Source organism: Anomaloglossus baeobatrachus, chromosome 4 (genome assembly GCF_048569485.1).
Source record: "Anomaloglossus baeobatrachus isolate aAnoBae1 chromosome 4, aAnoBae1.hap1, whole genome shotgun sequence".
In the NCBI taxonomy this organism is placed as follows: Eukaryota; Metazoa; Chordata; class Amphibia; order Anura; family Aromobatidae; genus Anomaloglossus; species Anomaloglossus baeobatrachus.
The window spans coordinates 505,817,200-505,843,001 of record NC_134356.1 but is presented as its reverse complement, the minus strand read 5'-3'; the positions used below and the strand labels follow the sequence as shown (position 1 = coordinate 505,843,001).

The following is a 25,802-nucleotide window of genomic DNA, read 5'->3' as shown; positions in this document are numbered from 1 at the left end:
GTCACCAGAAAATGGTAAACTGGTTAAGCACTTCTTGGAAGCAGAATCTGCCTTCCATTCCCTTAACCACAATGCTCTGCGTAAAACCACGGAGTTGGCGGACGCCACTGCCGTACGGCTTGTAGAGTCCAGGACCGCATTAATAGCGTAAGACGCAAATGCAGACATTTGAGAGGTTAAGGACGCTACTTGCGGCACAGGTATACGTGTGACAGTGTCAATCTGCGCCAGACCAGCTGAAATAGCTTGGAGTGCCCATACAGCTGCGAATGCGGGAGCAAACGACGCGCCGATAGCTTCATAGATGGATTTCAACCAGAGCTCCATCTGTCTGTCAGTGGCATCTTTAAGTGAAGCCCCATCTTCCACTGCAACTATGGATCTAGCCGCAAGCCTGGAGATTGGGGGATCCACCTTTGGACACTGGGTCCAGCTCTTGACCACGTCCGGGGGAAAGGGATAACGTGTATCCTTAAGACGTTTGGAGAAACGCTTATCTGGATAAGCGTGGTGTTTCTGGACTGACTCTCTAAAGTCAGAGTGGTCCAGAAAAGTACTCAATTTACGCTTGGGATACCTGAAATGGAATTTCTCCTGCTGTGAAGCTGACTCCTCCACTGGAGGAGCTGGGGAAGAAATATCCAACATTTTATTAATGGACGCTATGAGATCATTCACTATTGCGTCCCCATCAGGTGTATCCAGATTGAGAGCGGTCTCAGGATCAGAATCCTGATCAGCTACCTCTGCCTCATCATACAGAGAGTCCTCCTGCTGAGACCCTGACCAGTGTGATGAAGTCGAGGGTCGCTCATAGCGAGCTCGCTTAGGCTGTCTGGGACTGTCGTCCGTGTCAGAGCCATCACACCGGGATGCATGGGACCCCCCCGGAGCACGGATTTGTTCCAAATGGGGGAGGCCAGTGAGCATTGAATCAACAGTGCCCATGGTCTGAGCTACCGGTCTGGACTGCAAAGTCTCAAGGATTTTAGACATAGTCACCGACAGTTTATCAGCAAAAACTGCAAACTCCGTCCCTGTCACCTGGACAGTGTTCACAGGCGGTTCTCCTTGGGCCACTTCTAGCAGAGACCCTGGCTGAGCAAGTGCTACCGGGGCCGAGCATTGCACACAATGGGGGACAGTGGCACCTGCCGGTAGAACAGCCCCACATGCGGTACAAGTAGCATAGAAAGCCTGTGACTTGGCCCCCTTGCTTTTTGCGGACGACATGCTGTTGTCTAGCAATCTAGGAGGGTATATAGCCAAGAATAGCGACCGTACAGTGCACTGTATAGCATACAAGCATAAAGTACAAATGAACACTTCGGCACTAATGGGGTCAGCACCCGAGGTGCCTCTTACCGCCCGCTGCCAGCGGGTGTGTGGTCGCCAGAGTCCCGTGTCTGGGTGTCCCAGAGCTTGTCTCCCCTCTCCAGTCAGACTGCAAACAGGAATGGCTGCCGGCGTCCTATGAAGAGGGGCGGGCCGTGGGCGTGCCCCAGACAAAGTGCGGGAAACTGGCGTCCCACTGTGCCCAGTGAGGGGGGTGGAGTATGCTAAGCAGACTCCAGCCCTCAGCGCTGACGTTCTGACCAGCGTCCCGCCCTTCCCCTGACTGGCAGGCCTGGGGGCGGGAACGAAACGGAACTAGGCCGCAAAAGCCGGGGACTCGATTTATAAGCGCGGCCGTCATATGCACGGCCAGCGCGGAAGTCCCCGGCGCACCACAAGTCCCAGCCGCGCCGCAGTGTAAAAAACCGCCAGCAGCGGCTGGCGCGGCAGTCCCTAATACATAAACTCACGCAGCAAAGCTGCGGTGAGTAAAGCACAAGCGTGTCGCGCTGCTGTCCCCGGCGCACTAACATACCCAGCAATGCTGCAGTGTGTGTGCGCGATTTGTACGGGGACACAGAGTACCTTAATGTAGCAGGGTCCTGTCCCTGACGATACTCATCTCCACGTCCAGCAGATTCCCAGGGGCTGTGGACGGAGCACGGTCTCCTGTGCTTGGAGACCGATAGGATCCCACTTCACCCAGAGCCCTAAGGGGATGGGGAAGGAAAACAGCATGTGGGCTCCAGCCTCCGTACCCGCAATGGGTACCTCAACCTTAACAAACACCGCCAACAAACGTGGGGTGAGAAGGGAGCATGCTGGGGGCCCAAGTATGGGCCCTCTTTTCTTCCATCCGACATAGTCAGCAGCTGCTGCTGACTAAACAGTGGAGCTATGCGTGCATGTGTGCCTCCTTCGCACAAAGCATGAAAACTGAGGAGCCCGTGATCCCACGGGGGGTGTATAGGCAGTAGGGGAGGGGCCTTACACTTTTAAGTGTAATACTTTGTGTGGCCTCCGGAGGCAGTAGCTATACACCCAATTGTCTGGGTCTCCCAATAGAGCGACAAAGAAAGGTAGTTTTCCTACAGAGTGTGATAATATCAGTGTGTAACAAAACACCCAACAGGCACTGCAGAATCGGAATTGTGCCCCTAGATTCCATTATTCGGGTATGTGTGACGCTCCTAATGGTCAAATGCCAAAGATCAGGTATCCTACTTCAGAGAATCTGTCCACCAGATTAACTATTTCATGGCAGAAATTGGGTTAATCTAGCGGTAAATAGCATTAAAACCGTGGTAGCTGGTTGACCTGCTGTGCAGCCACACAGAGAAATCAAGTTTAAATCACTCAGTGGGTGCAGGGGAGTGAATATGTCCCCACTCCGTATACTGGGAGTGCGGCTGTAATCACGTTCGGGTACTTTTAGCGATCAATATATAGTATTCCTAGTGATAACAGATTCCCTTGAAATACATAAGAGAATAATTCAAAATAACATGACAAGGAAATTCCAAGACACAGTTTGTGTGGGAAAGATTTAAATATCCCACTAAGCGTAAACTAATTTAATGAATGAGACCAGTACCTTGGGGAGTAGGGGATGGACTTGGGTTTCATTGCATTAAAGGCAAATGTCATTTTCTGTGCCGCTCTCTGCTGCTGGATTTCCTAAAGGATAATAAATGTAGATAGCAATGTTATAAAACCTCTTATCAAGGCACAGAAAAGTATGCATGCTGTGAAACAAAGAATCCATCTCATTTTAGAACAGGCTTACATTGGCGGAGGACACCCATGCCACAGACGTACATTTCTAGGTTTGACCATGGACAATTCTCTATTGTAATTTGTGACTGCATGTTCAGAAGGCAGCGGTGCAGAAGGAATAGAGCAGATCGTCCATGACATTAACCCCCCCATGACTGGTGCAGGGAGGCTGAATGAGGAAGAAGTGTCCCCATCTCGGCACTTCTCTACGGGGCAGCTTTTTAAGGGAGAATAGAGCCTAGTCCAGATCAAATCTGTGCTTTCCAATACTAGAGCCTGATCATTGTGGTAACATCTAAACACTGGAAAATTCAGTCTAGGTAGTTACTCACTTTAAGGCAGAGATGAAGTACAGTATCCTCCTTGTACACTCCTGACCAGGTATCTATCACCTCTGGAAGGAAGGATTTGATGATGTAGAGGTGCCCAGCCTTCAGGATGTCATTTTCTGACCAAGTACATGCCACTTTCACGGCTTTTCTCAATCCTCCTCCCATCTCTTCCTCCCTAAACTCTATCTTGCCACATAGACCCCTCTGTGACCAGGAGGACATGCTGTTATTTAGGATGCTGGGAGAACTCTCCTCCAGGCGATACACAGTGACCAGTTCTCCTGTAATACATATAGAAAATAATTTAACACACCTATCCACAGGAGAAACACAAAGTAGAGCGCTTACTAAAGGGTGACAAGTCATCAAGAAAATCACACTACCTTAAACCCTCGTTGTGGAAGTGATAGAATGACTACACTGGTAAATACCATTTTACTTGCTGATGTAATTTATATTGGGAGCACCGCTGCAGGCCATTGTGTTTTTCGTGTGGGTTTCCTCTAAGGCTACTTTCACACATCAGTTTTTTGCCATCAGGTTCAATCCGGAAAAAAAACGGGTAAAACGGATCCGGTACCGCATCCGTTTTTTCCCCATAGACTTGCATTGTTACCGGATTGTACTGGATGGCTTTGCGTTGCATCCGTTTTTTTCCGGATGCGGCAAAATTAGTTAAAGCGGCGGCCGGAGGCAACGTAGCTTGCAACGTTTTTTTGTCCGGCAAAAAAACCGCATCGCGCCGGATCCGGCGCGATACGGCGTGTTTTACAATAGAAGCCTATGGACGCCGAATCCGGCGTAATGCGGTAAAAAACGGATGCGGCCGCCGGATCCGTTTTTCTAAACTGAGCATGCTCCAATGTAATTAACAAAACGGATCCAGCCAAAAAACGGACGAAAAGGATGCAAAAACGGATGCAAACCGTATCCACCGGATCCGTTTTTTAACGGATCCGGCATAACGGATCCGTTAAAAAAACGGATCCGGTGGATACGGTTTTCACTTTTTTTTCAGGATCCGTTGGATCAGGAAAAAAAAGACTGTGCCTGAATACAGAAAACTGATGTGTGAAAGTAGCCTTAGGCCTCTTTCACACATCAGTTTTTTGCCATCAGTCGCAATCCGTCAAATTGTGAAAAAAAGGGATCCAGCGCTGGATCAGTTTTTGCTGATTGACTTGAATTAGCGACGGATTGCAACAGATGGCCTCACGTTTCATCCGTCGAAAAAGGTTTGTCCAGCCGACGGAGACGACGTCCACAGGAACGTTTGTGTGCGTCGAAAAAACGGGCAGAGAAATGCGTCACCGTCTGTTAGAATGGAAGCCTATGGGTGCAGGATCCATCGCAATCCGTCAAACGACGGAATCCGGTGATGGATCTTTTTTTTTTTTAACCGAGCACGCTCAGTTGTGTAAAATCCCTGCCGCTCAGAAAAAAAAACCTCTCTGGATTATATAGGTTTTAAATAACTAACCTCTGGCATGACAAAAAAGTCGTACAATGGATCCGTTTATTTAGAGGGATCCGTCGCATCAGTTTTACCACAAGCTGCGACGTATCCATCAGATCAGTCACAAAAAAGAGAATTTTGTTTACTTACCGTAAATTCTTTTTCTTATAGTTCCGACATGGGAGACCCAGACCATGGGTGTATAGCTTCTGCCTCCGGAGGACACACAAAGTACTACACTCAAACGTGTAGCTCCTCCCTCCGGGCTATATACACCCCCTGGATGACAATCTAACCAGTTCAGTGCAAAAGCTGAAGGAGGACATCCACCCATAAGTAGAGATAGAGTAAAACTCGGAAAAACCGGAACCTCTGTCTACAACAACAGCCGGTGAAACACACGGAACAAGAACTGCAAACAGGCAACAGGGAGGGTGCTGGGTCTCCCATGTCGGAACTATAAGAAAAAGAATTTACGGTAAGTAAACAAAATTCTCTTTTTCTTCATCGTTCCTTATGGGAGACCCAGACCATGGGACGTCTCAAAGCAGTCCATGGGTGGGAAATAACCAAAACTGAGAAGTAGGCAAAACCTATCTTCAAAAGTGGGCGACAGCTGCCTGAAGGATGCGTCTGCCCAAGCTCGCATCTGACGAAGCATGAGCATGCACTTGGTAGTGCTTCGAAAAGGTGTGCAGACTAGACCAAGTGGCAGCCTGACAAACCTGCTGAGCCGTAGCCTGGTGCCTGAAAGCCCAGGAGGCACCGACAGCTCTGGTCGAGTGCGCCTTAATCCCTGGCGGTGGGGGCACCTGAGAATGCTGGTAGGCATCGGAGATGGCCGACCTAATCCAACGAGCTAGGGTCGGCTTAGAAGCCGAGAGAACCTTGCGCTGACCCGTGGTTAGCACAAAAAGTGAGGTGCACCGCCTAAAAGCGGCGGTGCGTGACACATAGATTCGGAGCGCCCGCACCAAATCCAAGGTATGCAACGCCTTCTCAAAGCGATGCAAAGGGGCCGGACAAAGGGAAGGCAATGAAATGTCCTGGTTAAGGTGGAAAGGAGAGACCACCTTAGGGAGAAAGTCCGGAGTCGGACGGCGAACCACCTTGTCTTGGTGAAAAACCAAAAAAGGTGACTCCGAAGAGAGCGCAGCCAAATCAGAGACTCTCCTGAGAGAAGTTATGGCCACCAGAAAGACCACTTTCTGTGAAAGTCTAAACAAGGGAACCTCCCTAAGAGGCTCAAAGGGGGGTTTCTGTAAGGCCGTGAGGACCAGATTAAGATCCCAAGGATCCAAAGGCCGCCGGTAGGGAGGAATGATGTGAGATGCGCCCTGCATGAAGGTGCGCACCTGAGCCAGTCGGGCGATACGCCGCTGGAATAATACCGACAGAGCCGACACCTGTCCCTTGAGGGAATTGAGGGACAGTCCTAGCTGCAGATCGGACTGTAGAAAGGACAGGATGGTCGGCAAGGAGAACGGCCAAGGAGCATGGCCGGAAGAGCGACACCAGGACAGGAAAATCTTCCAAGTCCTGTGGTAAATCTTGGCCGAGGAAGACTTCCGAGCCTGAGTCATAGTGGAGATGACCTCAGAAGGAATGCCTGAAGCCGTCAGGATCCAGGACTCAAGAGCCACGCCGTCAATCTGAGAGCCGCAGAATTCTGGCGGAAGAACGGACCTTGAGAGAGAAGGTCTGGGCGGTCCGGGAGATGCCACGGCATTTCTACGGACAGACGGAGCAGATCTGGGTACCAAGCTCGCCTGGGCCAGTCCGGAGCAATGATTATGACCCGACGGCCCTCCATTCTAATCTTGCGCAGAACCCTGGGCAAGAGAGCTAGAGGGGGAAACACATAGGCCAGACGGAACTGGGACCAATCTTGAACCAGCGCGTCCGCTGCGAAGGCCTGAGGATCGTGGGAGCGAGCCACGTAAACCGGAACCTTGTTGTTGTGCCGGGATGCCATTAGATCCACTTCCGGAGTGCCCCACTTGCGGCAGATTGACCTGAACACTGCCGGATGAAGGGCCCACTCGCCGCTGTCCACGGTTTGACAGCTGAGATAATCGGCCTCCCAGTTTTCTACGCCTGGGATGTGGACCGCGGATATGGTGGACTTTGAGTCCTCCGTCCACTGATGGATTCGTTGAACTTCCAACATTGCCAGGCGGCTGCGAGTCCCGCCATGGTGATTGATGTAGGCAACCGCTGTCGCGTTGTCCGACTGGACTCGAATGTGCTTGCCCGCCAACAGGTGGTGAAAGGCCACGAGAGCTAGAAGAACAGCCCTGATTTCCAGCACATTGATCGAGAGGGCTGATTCGGACGGAGTCCAAGTGCCCTGTGCTCGGTGGTGGAGAAATACTGCCCCCCAGCCGGAGAGGCTGGCATCCGTGGTGAGAATCACCCAGGACGGAGTCAGGAAGGAGCGTCCCTGTGACAGAGAGAGGGGCCGAAGCCACCACTGAAGAGAGCTCCTGGTCTGCGGCGACAGAGCCACTAGCCTGTGCAAGGAAGAGGTCCGCTTGTCCCAACAGCGGAGAATGTCCAGCTGCAGAGGACGCAGATGGAACTGGGCAAAGGGAACCGCTTCCATTGACGCCACCATCTGACCCAGCACCTGCATGAGGTGCCTGATGGAATGACGGCGGGGCTTCAACAGAGAGCGCACCGCCAGATGAAGGGACTGCTGTTTGACTAAGGGCAGCTTCACAAGTGCCGGCAGAGTCTCGAATTGCATCCCTAGGTACGTAAGTTCCTGGGTCGGGGTCAGAGTGGACTTGGGCAGATTGACAAGCCACCCGAATTGAACAAGCGTGGCGAGAGTGAGCGAGACACTCCGCTGGCAGTCTGCACTGGATGAGGCCTTGACTTGAAGGTCGTCCAGGTAGGGGATTACTGCCAACCCCTGGAGATGCAGGACCGCAACCACTGCTGCCATGACCTTGGTGAATACCCGAGGGGCTGTGGCTAACCCGAAGGGGAGAGCCACGAATTGGAAATGTTCCTCTCCGATTGCAAAGCGTAGCCAACGCTGGTGTGAAACCGCAATAGGCACATGCAGATAGGCATCTCTGATGTCGATGGATGCTAGAAAATCTCCTTGGGTCATTGAGGCAATGACCAATCTCAGAGATTCCATGCGAAAGTGCCGCACCTGAACATGCTTGTTGAGAAGCTTGAGGTCCAGGATGGGCCGGAAGGAACCGTCCTTCTTGGGGACTAGGAAGAGGTTTGAGTAGAAACCTCTGAACCGTTCCCGGGCGGGAACCGGAACAATTACTCCGTTGGCCTGCAAGGATGCCACGGGGCCTGAGAGAAGGCGGCGGCCTTGGAGCAGGGGGGAGTGGACAGAAAAAATCTGTTTGGCGGGCTGGAAGAAAATTCTATCCTGTAGCCGTGGGAGATGATATCCCGCACCCACTGATCGGAGACGTGTTGAAACCACACGTCGCCAAAGCGGGAGAGCCTGCCACCGACCAAGGACGTTGCTGGCGCCGCCAGATAGTCAAGAGGAGGCTGCCTTAGTGGCAGCGGCTCCTCCGTTCCTCTGAGGACGCGGTTTCGCGCGCCAGTTGGGTTTACGATCCTTGGCTGAGGTAGTGGACGAAGCTGAGGGCTTAGAGGATGACCAGTTAGAGGAACGAAAGGAACGAAACCTCGACTGGTTCCTGCCCTGGACAGGTTTTCTGGTTTTAGTTTGTGGCAAGGAAGTACTCTTCCCGCCAGTAGCTTCCTTAATAATTTCATCCAGCTGTTCACCGAACAGCCGGGACCCAGCAAAGGGGAGCCCAGCAAGGAACTTCTTAGAAGAAGCGTCTGCTTTCCACTCTCGAAGCCACAAGATCCTGCGGATCGCGAGAGAATTAGCGGAAGCCACCGCCGTGCGGTGAGAGGCCTCCAGAATGGCAGACATGGCGTAGGATGAAAAAGCCGAAGCCTGGGAGGTTAAGGCAACCATCTCGGGTATAGAGTCCCTGGCGAGGGAATGTATCTCCGCCAGAGAGGCAGAGACTGCCTTAAGAGCCCACACTGCTGCAAAAGACGGGGAGAACGAGGCTCCTGCCGCCTCATATACAGATTTGGCCAGAAGGTCAACCTGGCGGTCAGTGGGATCCTTAAGAGAGGTGCCGTCGGCCACAGATACGACTGTCCGGGCTGAGATTCTCGACACCGGAGGGTCCACCTTTGGGGACTGAGCCCACTCCTTAACCACCTCTGGTGGAAAGGGAAAACGGTCATCAGAACTACGCTTTGGAAAGCGTTTGTCAGGACAGGCCCTGGGCTTGGTAACAGTGGCCTGAAAACTGGAGTGGTTAAAAAACGTACTCCTAGCTCTCTTAGGAGAGGTAAACTGGTGTATTTCTACCAGAGAGGCTTGTTCCTCTGACACTGGTGGATTGAGGTTCAGTACGGAGTTAATGGATGCAATCAAGTCACTAACATCCGCATCACCCTCAGATAAATCAATGGGGTACATAGAGGTAGCGTCTGAGCCCACAGTAAAGGTATCCTCCTCGCCTTGCACCTCAGCTTGTCAATCAGAGCCGTGGGACGAGGAAGGAGAAGGGTCCCTGCGTCCCCGTTTAGGAGGACGGGGTCCTAAAACCTGCTCTGAGAGCTCTGCAGAGCTCGGAGCAGCAGAGGCACCCTGAGAAGGGGGCTGGTGCATGGTAAGCAGAGTCCGGGACAGCTGTCCCATGGAGTCGGCAAAGGACTGTGAGATAGCCTTAGAAAACGATGCTACCCAAGCCGGGGGTTCAGCCACCGGTGCCGGAGCAGCCTGAGGGACCCCTGAGAAGGCTCCAGGCTGAGGCACCACCATGTTAGAGCAGGCCTCACAATGAGGGTATGTGCTCGGTTCTGGCAGAATGAGCTGACATGCAGTGCATATAGCGTACAGCTTAGCAGCTTTCTTGCTCCTAGTGACAGACATGCTGCTGAGGTGGAGGCTCTGCAGTAATAATAATAATACACTCCTGTAGAATGACCCCTGAGAGTGTATAATAAAGCCCACAACCAGAGGTTGTGGCTTACCAGACCGTGTGTGCCCTCCGGATTCCACAGCTCGGACCCCCAGTGAAGCGTCTGCCTTCCAGGATGCAGAGCTGCAGCAGCCAGCGCCGATCAGTGTGAAGACGCTGATAAAATGGCGCTGGAGTGAGGAGGGGGGGGCGGGGATTAGCCCAGGAGCGGGAAAACGGAGGGCCAAGGAGAGATACAGGGGAGGGAAACCTCTCCTGAGAGAGGAGTGTCCTCCCCTCTGCTGAACGGCCGGTGGGCGGTGCCACACTTTTCCCCTGCATGAATCATGCAGGGGAAGCTGAAAACGAAACTAGGCCGCAACTGAAGCCGGGGCCTAGATTTTTACATGCGGCCGACGAGCAGGCACCGTCGGCGCGGTTCTCAGGAAAAACCCAGAGAACCGGCCGGAATTCACAACAAAGTTAAAAGACACACTCTCCCCTGCATAAATGTACCCGGGACCCCTGAAAAGCGTCTCAATACTTAGCTTTGAGGCGCAGGGCCAAGTCCCTGGGGGAGTTGTTTAACGCTCCGTCCGACAGGAACCAGACAGGGCTGCGGATGGAGACCGGTCTTCTGCAAGGCAGAAAGAACCGTGATGGCTCCCACTTCAAGCCAGAGCCCATGGGATGGCGAAGGAGCACAGCATGTGAAGGCTCCAGCCTTGTAAAGTCAACCTTAACAGCACCGCCGACACAGTGGGGTGAGAAGGGACATGCCGGGAGTCCAGACTGGACCCGCTTTTCTTCCATATCTTTGAAATCAAAAATCTTAAACATGAAAAATCAGAGAATGCATGTGTGTGTGTGACCTCCTGAACACAAAGCATTGAACTGGTTAGATTGTCATCCAGGGGGTGTATATAGCCCGGAGGGAGGAGCTACACGTTTGAGTGTAGTACTTTGTGTGTCCTCCGGAGGCAGAAGCTATACACCCATGGTCTGGGTCTCCCATAAGGAATGGGGAAGAAACGGATTTGCGACTGATGGAAAAAAACTGATGTGTGAAAGAGGCCTAAGAGGTTGTAATGTTGGGTTGTAGGAGGCCAAGCACCAACCGGTTTTGAATTTTTGGGCACACGCACTTTGAGTGTAGATTTCAGTGTAAATAACTGGCATCTCGGGCTTAATGTTCTGTGCAATTCTTTATGTAAGGCAGATAAAAGAATTTTCTTTTTTTTACCTTGAGATATTTTAACTGTAAAAATAAAAACAAAAAAATGGAAACTGCAGAATCATTTTAGATTTTATACTGTATCAACTCTATCAAACCATGGAATATTACCACATTTGCCTTTAGAACATCAGGCATTGCTCAAAAGTCCATCACTTGGGTCTGTGCGCTCCGGTGTTAAAACAATAATAATGTGTGTGCGAACTGCATTCCATTTGAGCATTCGCTGTAACAGGATTCTGCCACTAGATGGCAATGACGTCTCACCTTTTGGAGGAACCGGGGTGAAGGGAATACTCTGGGCCAGGCGCATCAGGTTGTTGCGTTCAACAGCTGCACAAGAAGACAATTCTTAAATGAAACACTGACATCACAGATAGATGGCTTTTTTATCTTATATAGGCCCTGTGTGTACACTGCTTTTTTTTGCTGCAGCTTTTGTTCATAACCTTCCTGCAGTCCTTCACCAGCAAAGTCTATGTGAAATCCAAAATGCTGTACGCACGTTGCATCTTTTTTCCTTCCAGGTTTTGCTGCAGAATTTCTGCAGCAAAAAGTAGCAACATGTCACTTTTCTGCGTTTTTGCCATTGACAATGTTATAAAACCGCAGGCAAAAACGCAGCGTAACGCAGTAAAACGCATGCGTTTCTGGTGTGTTTTTTTTCTCTAGGTAGGTGCGTTTTTCTGCCAGAAGGTGCGTTTTTCGCTGGAGAAACTAATCCGCAGTGTGCGCACATAGCCATAGACAGGGAACTGACCTGAGTAGCAGTAATTGATGTCCACTATTGGTTTGAAAGGCGAGCCGATACCTATCCGGGAAAAATAGATATTTTCGTCACATAGTATTATACCTTCTGAATTTATCCATGTTTTATAAAATGATACTCACCATTCAAAGCATCTTCTGTTGTAGGCCTGTAAAGAGAAGACATCAATATAAGAAGGGTCATTGAGTATAATGTAAGAAAATACACTTAGGACAGTAAAATAGGCCCTGAATATTTCTGTTTTCAAAACCATTACAAAAGCTGCACCGCACGCAGGGGAAACACAAGGTTTTCATTACTTCTAATTGAATAGTGACAAAAAAAAAAAAAAAAGAGAATTTTGTTACTTACCGTAAATTCTTATTCTTATAGTTCCGTATTGGGAGACCCAAACCATGGGTGTTTAGCTTCTGCCTCCGGAGGACACACAAAGTACTACACTTAAAAGTGTAGCTCCTCCCTCTGAGCTTATACACCCCCTGGTAGCCAGTCCTAGCCAGTTTAGTGCAAAAGCTGAAGGAGAATAGCCACCCACAAGTAGAACCGAGTAAGAACCGGAACAACCGGAGACTCTGTCCACGACAACAGCCGGTGATAACACACGGAACAAGAAAATTGCCAACAGGCAACAGGGAGGGAGCTGGGTCTCCCAATACGGAACTATAGGAAAAAGAATTTACGGTAAGTAACAAAATTCTCTTTTTCTTTATCGTTCCTTTGGGAGACCCAGACCATGGGACGTTCCAAAGCTGTCCCTGGGTGGGAATAAACAGAAAAAACTAAGAAGTAGGCGGAGCCTAGTTTCACAAGTGGGCGACAGCCGCCTGAAGGATGCGTCTGCCCAAGCTCGCATCTGCCGAAGCATGAGCATGCACTTGGTAGTGCTTCGAAAAGGTGTGCAGGCTAGTCCAAGTGGCAGCCTGACAGACTAGTTGAGCCATAGCTCTGGTCGAGTGTGCTTTGATCCCCGGCGGGGGAGGCACCTGAGTACTCTGGTAGGCGTCCGAAATGGTCGAACTAATCCAACGGGACAAGGTCGGCTTAGAAGCAGAGAGACCCTTGCGCCGCCCTGTGGTTAGCACATAAAGAGAGGTGCACCGCCTAAGCGCAGCGGTGCGAGACACATAGATCCGGAGAGCACGCACCAGATCTAGAGTATGCAGCGCTTTCTCAAAGCGATGAACAGGGGCCGGACAGAAGGAAGGCAAGGAAATATCCTGGTTAAGGTGGAAGGGAGAGACCACCTTAGGAAGAAAGTCCGGGGTCGGACGGAGAACTACCTTGTCTTGGTGAAAAACCAAAAAAGGTGACTCCGAGGAGAGCGCAGCCAAATCAGAGACTCTCCTGAGAGAAGTTATGGTAACTAGAAAGGCCACCTTTTGAGAAAGACGAAACAAAGAAACCTCCCTAAGGGGCTCGAAAGGGGGTTTCTGCAATACCGTGAGGACCAAATTAAGGTCCCAGGGATCCAAGGGCCGCCGATAAGGCGGAATGATGTGAGACGCACCTTGCATGAAGGTGCGCACCTGAGCCAGCCGGGCGAGACGCCGCTGGAACAGCACTGATAGAGCTGAGACTTGTCCCTTGAGAGAGTTCAGGGACAGTCCTAGCTGCAGACCAGACCGTAAAAAAAGAGAATTTTGTTTACTTACCGTAAATTCTTTTTCTTCGAGTTCCGTATTGGGAGACCCAGACATTGTGTGTATAGCTTCTGCCTCCGGAGGACACACAAAGTACTACACTCAAAAGTGTAGCTCCTCCCTCTGAGCTTATACACCCCCTGGAAAACCAGATCTAGCCAGTTTAGTGCAAAAGCTGAAGGAGAATAGCCACCCACAAGTAAAAACAGAGCAAGAACCGGAACAACCGGAGCCTCTGTCTACGACAACAGCCGGTGATAACACGCGGAACAAGAAACTGCCAACAGGCAACAGGGAGGGTGCTGGGTCTCCCAATACGGAACTAAAAGAAAAAGAATTTACGGTAAGTAAACAAAATTCTCTTTTTCTTCATCGTTCCTATGGGAGACCCAGACATTGGGACGTCTCAAAGCAGTCCATGGGTGGGAATAAACAGAAAAACTGAGAAGTAGGCGGAGCCTAACTTCACAAGTGGGCGACAGCCGCCTGAAGGATGCGTCTGCCCAAGCTCGCATCTGCCGAAGCATGAGCATGCACTTGGTAGTGCTTTGAAAAGGTATGCAGGCTAGTCCAAGTGGCAGCCTGACAGACTTGCTGAGCCGTAGCCTGGTGCCTGAAAGCCCAAGAGGCACCGACAGCTCTGGTCGAGTGTGCCTTGACCCCGGCGGGAGAGGCACCTGAGAACACTGGTAGGCATCCGAAATGGTCGACCTAATCCAACGGGCTAAGGTCGGCTTAGAAGCAGAGAGGCCCATACGCCGACCTGAGGTTAGCATAAAAAGAGAGGTGCACCGCCTAAGCGCAGCGGTGCGAGACACATAGATCCGGAGCGCCCGCACCAGATCCAGAGTATGCAACGCTTTTTCAAAGCGATGAACAGGAGCCGGACAAAAGGAAGGTAGGGTAATGTCCTGGTTAAGGTGGAAAGGAGAAACCACATTAGGGAGAAAGTCCGGAGTCGGACGGAGAACCACCTTGTCTTGATGAAAAACCAAAAAAGGTGACTCCGAAGAGAGCGCAGAGACTCTCCTGAGGGAAGTTATGGCCACTAGAAAGACCACCTTCTGTGAAAGAAAACAAAGAAACCTCCCTAAGAGGCTCAAAGGGGGGTTTCTGCAAAACCGTGAGAACCAAATTGAGGTCCCAGGGATCCAAGGGCCGCCGATAAGGCGGGATGATGTGAGACGCACCTTGCATGAAGGTGCGGACCTGAGCCAGCCGGGCGATACGCCGCTGGAACAGAACTGACAAAGCTGAGACTTGTCCCTTGAGAGAGTTGAGGGATAGTCCTAGCTGCAGACTGGACTGTAGAAAGGACAGAAGGGTCGGCAAGGAAAAAGGCCAAGGAGAATGGCCGGAAGAGCGACACCAGGACAGGAAAATTTTCCAAGTCCTGTGATAGATCTTGGCAGAGGAAGACTTACGGGCCCAAGTCATAGTGGAGATGACTTCAGGGGGGATACCAGAAGCCGTCAAGATCCAGGACTCAAGAGCCACGCCGTCAATCTGAGAGCCGCAGAATTCTGGCGGAAAAACGGACCTTGTGAGAGAAGGTCTGGACGGTCCGGAAGATGCCACGGCACCTCTACGGACAGATGGAGCAGGTCTGGGTACCAAGCTCGCCTGGGCCAGTCCGGAGCAATGAGGATGACTCGACGGCCCTCCATTCTGATCTTGCGCAGAACTCTGGGCAAGAGAGCTAGAGGGGGAAACACGTAGGACAGACGAAACTGGGACCAGTCTTGAACCAGAGCGTCCGCTGCAAAGGCCTGAGGATCGTGGGAGCGAGCCACGTAAACCAGAACCTTGTTGTTGTGACGGGATGCCATTAGGTCCACTTCCGGAGTGCCCCACTTGCGGCAGATTGACTGAAAACACTGCCGGATACAGGGACCACTTGCCACTGTCCACAGTTTGACGGCTGAGATAATCTGCTTCCCAGTTTTCCACGCCTGGGATGTGGACTACGGATATGGTGGACTTGGAGTCCTCCGTCCATTGAAGGATGCGTTGAACCTCCAACATTGCTAGGCGGCTGCGTGTCCCGCCTTGGTGATTGATGTAGGCAACCGCTGTCGCGTTGTCTGACTGGACTCGGATGTGCTTGCCCGCCAACAGGTGGTGAAAGGCTAGGAGAGCTAGAAGCACAGCTCTGGTTTCCAGCACATTGATCGAGAGGGCTGACTCGGACGGAGTCCAAGAGCCCTGCGCTCGGTGGTGGAGACATACCGCTCCCCAGCCGGATAGACTGGCATCCGTGGTGAGGATCACCCAGGACGGGGCCAAGAAGGAGCGCCCCTGAGACAGAGAGAGGGGCCGAAGCCACCACTGAAGAGAGCTCCTGGTCTGTGGCGACAGAGCCACCAGCCTGTGCAAGGAGGAAGGCCGCTTGTCCCAACAGCGGAGAATGTCCAGCTGCAGAGGACGCAGATGGAACTGGGCAAAGGGAACAGCCTCCATTGACACCACCATCTGACCCAGCACCTGCATCAGGTGCCTGATGGAATAACGGCGGGGCCTCAGCAGAGAGCGCACCGCCAGTTGGAGGGACTGCTGTTTGACTAAGGGCAGCTTCACAAGTGCCGGCAGAGTCTCGAACTGCATCCCTAGGTACGTGAGCCTCTGGGTCAGAGTCAGAGTGGATTTGGGCAGATTGACAAGCCACTCGAATTGGACTAGAGTGGCGAGAGTGAGCGAGACACTCCGCTGACAGTCTGCGCTGGATGAAGCCTTGACTAGAAGGTCGTCCAGGTAAGGAATCACTGTCAACCCCTGGAGGTGCAGAACCGCAACCACTGCTGCCATGACCTTGGTGAATACCAGAGGCGCCGTGGCTAACCCGAAGGGGAGAGCCACGAATTGAAAATGTTCCTCTCCGATTGCAAAACTTAGCCAACGCTGGTGTGAAACTGCAATTGGCACATGCAGATAGGCATCTCTGATGTCGATGGATGCCAGGAAATCCCCTTGGGTCATTGAGGCAATGACTGATCGCAGAGACTCCATGCGAAAATGCCGCACCTGAAAAATGCTTGTTGAGAAGCTTGAGATCCAGGATGGGCCGGAAGGAACCGTCCTTTTTGGGGACTAGGAAGAGATTTGAGTAGAAACCTCTGAACCGTTCACGGGCGGGAACCGGTACAATTACTCCGTTGGCCTGCAAGGATGCCACGGCCTGAGAGAAGGCGGCGGCCTTGGAGCAGGGGGGAGTTGACAGAAAAAAATCTGTTTGGCGGGCTGGAAGAGAATTCTATCCTGTAGCCGTGGGAGATGATATCCCGCACCCACTGATCGGAGACGTGTTGAAACCACACGTCGCCAAAGTGGGAGAGCCTGCCACCGACTAAGGACGTTGCTGGCGCGGACAGATAGTCAAGAGGAGGCTGCCTTAGTGGCAGGAGCTCCTGCGGTCTTCTGGGGACGTGCTTTTGTGCGCCAGCTGGATTTTTGGTCCTTGGCTGAGTTAGTGGACGAGGCCGAGGGCTTAGAGGACGACCATTTGGAGGAACGAAAGGAATGAAACCTCGACTGATTCCTACCCTGGACAGGTTTCCTGGTTTTGGTTTGTGGCATGGAAGTACTCTTCACGCCAGTAGCCTCCTTAATAATTTCATCCAGCTGTTCACCGAACAGCCTGGACCCAGCAAAAGGGAGTCCAGCAAGGAACTTCTTCGAGGAAGCATCTGCCTTCCACTCTCGAAGCCACAGGATCCTGCGGATAGCGAGGGAATTAGCCGAAGCCACCGCAGTGCGGTGAGAAGCCTCCAGCATGGCAGACATGGCATAGGATGAAAAAGCTGAAGCTTGGGAAGTTAAAGCCACCATTTCGGGCATAGATTCCCTGGCGAGGGAATGCATCTCCTCTACAGAAGCAGAGATGGCCTTGAGAGCCCACACTGCTGCAAAAGTTGGGGAGAACGAGGCCCCTGCCGCCTCATATACAGATTTGGCCAGAAGGTCGACCTGGCGTTCAGTGGAATCCTTAAGAGAGGTGCCATCAGCCACTGATACAACGGTCCGGGCTGAGAGCCTAGACACCGGAGGGTCTACCTTTGGTGAATGAGCCCACTCCTTGACCACCTCAGGTGGAAATGGAAACCGGTCATCAGAACCACGCTTTGGGAAGCGTTTGTCAGGACAGGCCCTAGGCTTGGACACAGCGGCCTGAAAAATGGAGTGGTTAAAGAACACACTCTTTGTCCTCTTAGGCGAGGTAAACTGGTGCTTTTCTGCCAGAGAGGGTTGCTCCTCTGATACTGGCGGATTGAGATCCAGTACAGAATTAATGGACGCAATCAAATCACTAACATCTAAGTCACTTTCGGACAGATCAATGGGGCACATGGAGTTAGCCTCCGAGCCCCCTGTAAAGGCATCCTCCTCGTCCCGCGAGTCAGCGTCTGAAACAGAGCCGCGGGATGAGGAAGGAGAGGGAGCCCTGCGTCTCCGTTTAGGAGGACGGGGTCTGGGACCAGATGATGAATCCTCTGTGAGCTCCGCTGAGAGAGCCCTAGCAGCAGAGGCACCCTGTGAAGGGGGCTGATGCATGTTCAGCAAAGTCCTGGACAGCTGTCCCATGGAGTCGGCAAAAGACTGGGAGATAGACCTAGATAAGGATTCTACCCAAGCCGGGGGTTCAGCCACAGGGACCGGAGCAGCCTGAGAGACCACTGGGGGGGCGATTCCAGGCTGAGGCATCGTCAGGTTAGAGCAGGCATCACAATGTGGATAGGTGCTCGGTTCAGGCAGTAGGAGCTTACATGCAGTGCATACTGAATACAGCTTTGGAGCCTTGCTCCTCGTGTGAGACATGCTGCTGAAGTGGGGGCGCTGCCAGAATGACCCCCAGAGAGTATATACAGAAGGTCCACAACCGGAGGTTGTGGCTTACCAGACCGCTGGAGCGGTTTGTGTGCCCTCCAGATCCCAAAGCCCGGACCCCCAAGCACCTCAGCAGGGATGCTGCAGCCAGCGCTGATCGCAGGGAAGAACGCTGAGAAAATGGCGCCGGAGTGAAGAGAGGGGGCGGGACTCACTCAGAGCGGGATCTGGAGGGCCATAGAGACCTACAGGGGAGGAGACATGAACTCAGTGAGGAGTGTCTCTCCCCTGTGTAGAACGGCCGCTGGGCGGAGCCGCACTGTCCCTCTGCATGAATGACATGCGAGGGCAGTGAAACAGAAAGTAGGCCTCCGGCGAAGCCGGGGCCTAAATTTGAGCGGTGCGGCCGGTGCGCAGGCACCATCGGCGCGGTTCTCAGGCGACAGCCAGAGAACCCGCCGGAAATGTCACAAAAAACTCAGTACACTCTCCCACAACAATAAAGTACAAGGGACCCCCATATATATAAACGTCTCAGGTACTTAGCTTGCTGAGACGCAGGGTTCCAAGTCCCTGGGGGCGAGTGCTCCGGTCCAGCAGGATCCTGAAGGGCTGCGGATGGAGACCGGTCTCCTGCCAAGCATGGAGAACCGTGCTGGCTCCCACTTCAAGCCAGAGCCCAGGAGGGATGGTGAAGGATCATGGCATGTAAGGCTCCAGCCTTGGAATCAACCTTAACAACACCGCCGACACAGTGGGGTGAGAAGGGACATGCCGGGGGTCCAGGCTTGGACCCGCTTTTCTTCAAACTCTTTCCAAAAATGAAAAATCAGATGAGAATGCATGTGTGGATGTATGCCTCCTGAACACAAAGCGATAAACTGGCTAGATCTGGTTCTCCAGGGGGTGTATAAGCTCAGAGGGAGGAGCTACACTTTTGAGTGTAGTACTTTGTGTGTCCTCCGGAGGCAGAAGCTATACACCCAATGTCTGGGTCTCCCATAGGAACGATAAAGAAAAGACAGAAGGGTCGGCAACGAGAATGGCCAAGGAGAATGGCCGGAAGAGCGACACCAGGACAGGAAAATTTTCCAAGTCCTGTGATAGATCTTGACGGAGGAAGACTTACGGGCCCGAGTCATAGTGGAGATGACTTCAGGAGGAATACCAGAAGCCGTCAAAATCCAGGACTCAAGAGCCACGCCGTCAATTTGAGTGCCGCAGAATTCGGGCGGAAAAACGGACCTTGCAAGAGCAGGTCTGGACGGTCCGGAAGATGCCACGGCATCTCCACGGACAGTTGGAGCAGGTCCGGATACCAAGCTCGCCTGGGCCAGTCCGGTGCAATGAGGATGACTCGACGGCCCTCCATTCTGATCTTGTGCAGGACTCTGGGCAAGAGCGCTAGAGGGGGAAACACGTAGGACAGACGAAACTAGGACCAGTCTTGAACCAGAGCGTCCGCGGCGAAGTCCTGAGGATCGTGGGAGCGAGCAACGTAAACCGGAACATTGTTGTTGTGACGGGATGCCATTAGGTCCACGTCCAGAGTGCCCCACTTGCGGCAGATTGACTGAAACACTGCCGGGTGCAGGGACCACTCGCCACAGTCCACGGATTGACGACAGATAATCTGCCTCCCAGTTTTCTACGCTAGGGATGTGGACTGCGGATATGGTGGACTTGGAGTCCTCCTCCCATTGAAGAATGCGTTGGACCTCCAACATTGCCAGGCGGCTGCGTGTCCCGCCTTGGTGATTGATGTAGGCAACCGCTGTCGCGTTGTCTGACTGGACTCGAATGTGCCTGCCCGCCAACAGGTGGTGAAAAGCTAGAAGAGCTAGAAGCACAGCTCTGGTTTCCAGCACATTGATTGTAAGGGCTGACTCGGACGGAGTCCAAGTGCCCTGTGCTCTGTGGTGGAGATGAACCGCTCCCCAGCCGGATAGGCTGGCATCCGTGGTGAGAATCACCCAGGACGGAGTCAGGAAGGAGCGCCCTTGGGACAGGGAGAGGGGTCGAAGCCAAGACTGAAGAGAGCTCCTGGTCCGTGGCGACAGAGCCACTAACCTCTGTAAGGAGGAAGGCCACTTGTCCCAACAGCGGAGAATGTCCAGCTGCAGAGGACGCAGATGGAACTGGGCAAAGGGAACCGCCTCCATGGAGGCCACCATTTGACCCAGCACCTGCATCAGACGCCTGAGGGTATAACGGCGGGGCCTCAGGAGAGAGCGCACCGCCAACCGGAGTGACAGCTGTTTGTCTAAGGGCAACTTCACAAGTGCCGGTGTTGAGGATAAAGAATTGAGTATCCAAAAATACTTAATTCAGCCATTTCATAGACTCAGTTATATAGTTCAGTAGATGTGAACTAACACACATATTTGTGAATGCTTTTGTTTCTTACTAACATGTATATATGTATATTGCATATTCAATGTATTTTCCTTAGACTCAGTATATACTAGGATAGATAGAGATATATATATATATCTATATATATATCTATATATATCTATATATATATCTATCTATCTCTCTCTATCTATCTATCTCTATCTATCTCTCTCTATCTATCTATCTATCTATCTCTCTATCTATCTCTCTCTATCTATCTCTCTCTATCTATCTCTCTCTATCTATCTCTCTCTATCTATCTCTCTCTATCTATCTCTCTCTATCTATCTCTCTCTATCTATCTCTCTCTATCTATCTCTCTCTATCTATCTCTCTCTATCTATCTCTATCTATCCATCTATATATATATATATATATATAAATATATATATAGCTTGAAGATGGCTGCTATTTCCTGTTCTACACCCAAGACAGATGGACAAAGGAAATTCCTGAAGCCTGGACTGACCAATCCAAGGGGGATGTGTAGATCTCTCTACGTCATGAAGCCCTGCCCTGCGATACTTGATTGGACTAAAGCTTTTGTTTACACCCCCTTACTGTTTGGTCTAGAGTTTCTTTCAAACAATAAAAAACACACTTGGTTAAGAGCCAGTCATGGAGATAGATATAACTGACTTGCTGTGCAGTTATTTATTCTCGTGTGCACACATGACATTTTTAATTAGAAAAAGCAGCCGGATATCGAGAGATCCTTTGAGTCTCATCATCATCGTCATTCTGACCTTGACAGTTGGCACCCCAGATGGGACCACCGAGATGGCTGAGTCAGAGCTTCCACTTTCCGGACATCTGGGGCTACTCCACAAGTATCCAGGTGTTGCTCGATATCAAGGATTTGATCACCCTTTCGTTTCCGCGGTAAGCATCATATACATTGTGTGTGCTGTTTTATCTGTGGATCGAGAGACACCTGGCGAAAGGGGGTGGTCACTAGTCCGGAGAATGGTAGTGCACCGGAGACCTAACGGTGTGACTGTCACTCGCCGGTGGGCAAGAAACGGACCCAGTCCCCATAGGGGCTAGGTGTAGGTTTTAAAGTATCCGGCTGTCTGTATTTCTCGCTGTAAGTAAGGTAGAAATGGGGGGCTTTTTGAGTAAGCTGTTGATTTGTATATAGGTGTATGGTTAATCAAGCTTGTGATTTCTCTGTTTGGTTCTCGGAGAGTTAATTGTCTGTTATTGTTCATGGAGGGAGAGGAAACGGAGGCTAAGGAGCTGCTGTCTTTGTTCTGTGAAAAAGCAGGGGGGGAAGGTAATCACCCACTGCCTGCAGTTTTTTCTTTTCTTCTTCACTGAGAGCGAAGAGGCAGACTGCGGGGGTCTGGTAATGCCCAGGGATATCCATGACAGTCTTTCTATTGAGAACAAAGAATGCGAGAGGGGGGGGAGCAGAAGCCCACAGAAGCAGCTACATTTTTACATTCTTACACTCAGAGGAAGCAAAAAGGTGGGGGCCATATGTCCACCAGCTGCTTGAGACAGAGCGGAGATCAAATTGCATAGCTATGTCCCTGCTGTCTTTTAGCTGAGAAGCAAGGGGGGTGGAGGACTGAAGAGGCGGACACCGGGGGTTAAAACAGCGCAGCTCTTTGCAGTGAAGAGAAAGGAGGGGTCAGTTGGGTAATATACAGGAGATGGCTGCAGCCTTTGACAAGTGTTATTTTGGTTTGGGTTAGAGAGAAATTAATGCGTTTTTCAGTCTTTTTAAATTGTTTGTTTTTGAACAGAAGTATGAGAACTAGCGATTCCCCTGTGTTGCGGATAACACAGCCACTGTTTGTTAGATATTGGATATTAAATGTTGAATATTAAATATTGAATATTGGATAGATAATGGACGAGGCGGGAAGGGTTCTGTTAACTTAAAGTGGATTTAGCGTATTCCCCTGCGGTTCAGGCGCATGTCACTGTCTGCGTGGCAGACGAGGCGGGAAAGGAACTCACTTTAGTTAAGGTAAAAGTGTCGGAATTAGCGTATTCCCCTGCGTATTAAACGTGAGCCACTGTTATGAGGGGGTAGGTCTTCATAACGAGGCGGGAAAGAATTCCGGTTGGAGCCGGCCGGTCCAATTAAGCACTGTATACTCTGTTCAAAAGATAAATATGTTGTTTTTAGTAAAAGCTGAGAACGCTGTCACCCTAGTTACAAAAAAAAAAAAAAAAACGGAAAAAATATAACAAATTGCAAAAAGTTGTGTAAAATCGTTGAACTACCACTAGATGACAGGCTGAAACCCATGTATTGAAGTTCAGATTAATCTCCAGTGAGAGTATACTGGAGGACAAAGACCCTATTCACTGTGTGTTGCTGTTTGTAGAATCACTAAATGTTTTTCTCTAGCGGTGCCTCATTGTTCTCCTTTAGAAGTCATTATATCTGGTGCTAATCAAATCTCTCCTTTCTATGCTGGAATGCAAATTTACAGGCACTAAAAGTATCCCTGGTTTACTACGTAGTTCCAGCCACTCCCCGTACACCCAGGGAGTCACAACATGGATGCTACACCCGGAAGTCAGGTGCCTGGAACTTCCTGTGGCAGCCGTCTTGCTACACCCACTGATGGCAGTACACCTCATAAGCCACACCCCTCGCAATGGCTCTTTGTCTAAGACTCTCCACCCATCCCCGGTGGGAGGTGTTCTGTGGTATATATGACTAACACATTTGAATAAGTATAAATAGTATATTTGTTTACTCAGCTATCCAATACATGTAAGTCAAAGATAAGTAAGTGAAATTTTTTACTGAATTGATAAAGTCAGATAAGAATGGAATGTGTCTTTCCCCAATAGTGACGTAAGTTTGGTTTAACCCTTAGAGTTCAGGATTTCCCATTTTTAGTTTTACTGCTTATACCGGAATAGGGAATATTAGATTTCATGGGATGTGCGATATAATTTGTTTTGTTTTGTGTTTAATGGCGATTTATTTGAACAATATATTTTTATTTTGTGACTATCACCTTTTCTGTTTTTATGATTATTTCTAAACAATTCATATATTTTTGCAGGTTAGTCGCCCAGTCACAGCTGTCATTTAATCATGTCTCAGTTGTTTCTACTATGAAAGGTTTTTCTTTTCTTTATGGATACAGTGTTTATTGTAAGGTTTTAAAATTTCCCAGTAATGTATATTGTTGTGAGATATACGTTATTTTCAGTGTTTGTTCATTTTAGGTTTTAGTATGTGGCTAATTTATTACCTGCTGTTTTATCTTTTCTTTTAGGGAATACCAGTATAAAAATGCTGAATTTTGCCATATTGGTAAATAAACAATTAAACAAGGGGGGAATAAGGTATTAATTATATTCTCCAGTTTCTTCGAGGGTGCAGTAGGCATATTAGATAGGTTTTGAAGCTGACCTTTTTCCCACAGGCTATGTTTATTAGATTACTATGAGGTATATCTGTTAACTGAAATAGGAAAGTCTTGTCTTATATGTTTATTTGTTTGTTTGTTTATTTATTTAATATTCTCAGTCATGTGAAGTATAGATGACCACTAACTGTATTATGATCAGAGATGAAGTTATAAGAATGATCTAATGTATATTTTTTAGTTTTTGTTTTTATAGATGAAACCAGATGGTGCTCGAATCTGCACTGGATATGCTGCTGTTTACACCACATGAGGTAGTCTAAATTCGATCACTCCCTCCAATCCTATTGATACAGGAGACAGTGATGCATTAATGCCTCTCTTGATGGGTAGAACAGGAGTGGGTAAGAGTCTTTAGAGGTGTATGTAGGTTGTAGATTTTTTCCTGTTGTCAAATGAATTAGGTATGCCGAAAAGAAAGTCTAGATCTGAGCTGATGGATTCGGATGGAGATCCTCGCACAGGTGCAGCTGACCAAGAAGCAGTGAACGGGCCTAGAGTTGAGAGTCTTTCACCAATACCGACCATGCCTTGGTGACAACGGTCACGTCAGTGACTTCTGTCACTCCTTGTGTTCTTAAATCCCTACAGGAACAAGCGATACAACAAGGAATGGAGTGTGACATGCAGGGAGCCAGCTGACTGAGGAAGGTCTGTGGACAAAGGGTGGTAAGCTTTCTCTGCCATGAGAGCTCTTCTTAATGATGGCCCAGGTAACATCTGTGAAAGACAATTGTCAGTGTGTGCTTTGGTGACGCCAGGGTTCAGTACCCAGGTGGGTTGACTCACCCAGTCTTGTAAGACAAGTTCCTAGAACGAAGTGAGAAAAAACTGTAAAGAGTCCGTAGAAACACCCTGCACCTACTCTACCCATTCTTAGAGACTGCAAACTGATTATAGATGTATATTATGAGCACGTTGTATGCAAGTCTGTGCGTGTTGTGTAAATTTCTCTCCAGGTTTGGTCAGAGGCATTTCAGTGCAGAAAACGACATTATTGTTGAGAAGCACATGAAGGTGGTATGTAAAGAAAAATGTGTTTACAAACAGTGTATATTTTATAGAAAAGTGGAAACTAGTAAATCGTGTATAAAATGTATATGTTTTGTTTTCTTTTTGCAATAAGCAGGTCTTTATGTACGATGTTTTTGGTTTAGCACAGACATGTATATTTTTATATAATTGACTGAATAGTGTGATAATCAGGTGTATCTTCCAATTCCAGATCTTAAATCAGAGCTATTAGCATATGGTCTCCAGTCAGGAGACTGATTGATCCTAAAGGACAAGCGAGAAAGAGCCATGAGTCAACACTAGAGGAGCTGATCCAACCACAGAAACATCTATGGATCCACACCTCGCATTGTAGAAGGGTTAATCAACCAGAGCTGCACTGAGCGTTCTGCTCATACTTATCCTTTTCAGAAAACCCTGTATAGTCTTAGACCAGCATTGCCAGAACAGTTAGAAGAGAGGACTTAGAGAACCTTGAGACATGGGAAAGTCCAACTACAAAGGGTGAGGACTCGCCTAGGAGTCCTTGGTCTCAAACCGGTGAAGAAAACCCCTTTCCCCTTTCCGCCCATGTTTCAACGTTCAGTTAGGCAGGTTTTTCAACAGATCTTTCTACCTCTCTTCCTAAGGGAACACAGTACCCTTAGAATT

The 25,802-nt window shown here is 50.0% G+C and overlaps 1 protein-coding gene across 2 annotated transcripts in view; it reads right to left on the bottom strand.

Annotated features, from left to right (window-relative positions):
• TRPM7 (transient receptor potential cation channel subfamily M member 7) overlaps window positions 1-25,802 on the bottom strand; it is a 227,669-nt gene that overhangs the window by 11,641 nt on the left and 190,226 nt on the right. For both annotated transcript variants that reach the window (XM_075345830.1, XM_075345831.1), the window contains 5 exons: window positions 11,998-12,023; window positions 11,867-11,917; window positions 11,374-11,439; window positions 3,444-3,724; window positions 2,930-3,012 (listed from right to left, as the gene is read on the bottom strand). In XM_075345830.1, the coding sequence (XP_075201945.1) occupies window positions 2,930-3,012; window positions 3,444-3,724; window positions 11,374-11,439; window positions 11,867-11,917; window positions 11,998-12,023 (507 nt within the window). The remainder of the gene's footprint in view (window positions 1-2,929; window positions 3,013-3,443; window positions 3,725-11,373; window positions 11,440-11,866; window positions 11,918-11,997; window positions 12,024-25,802) is intronic.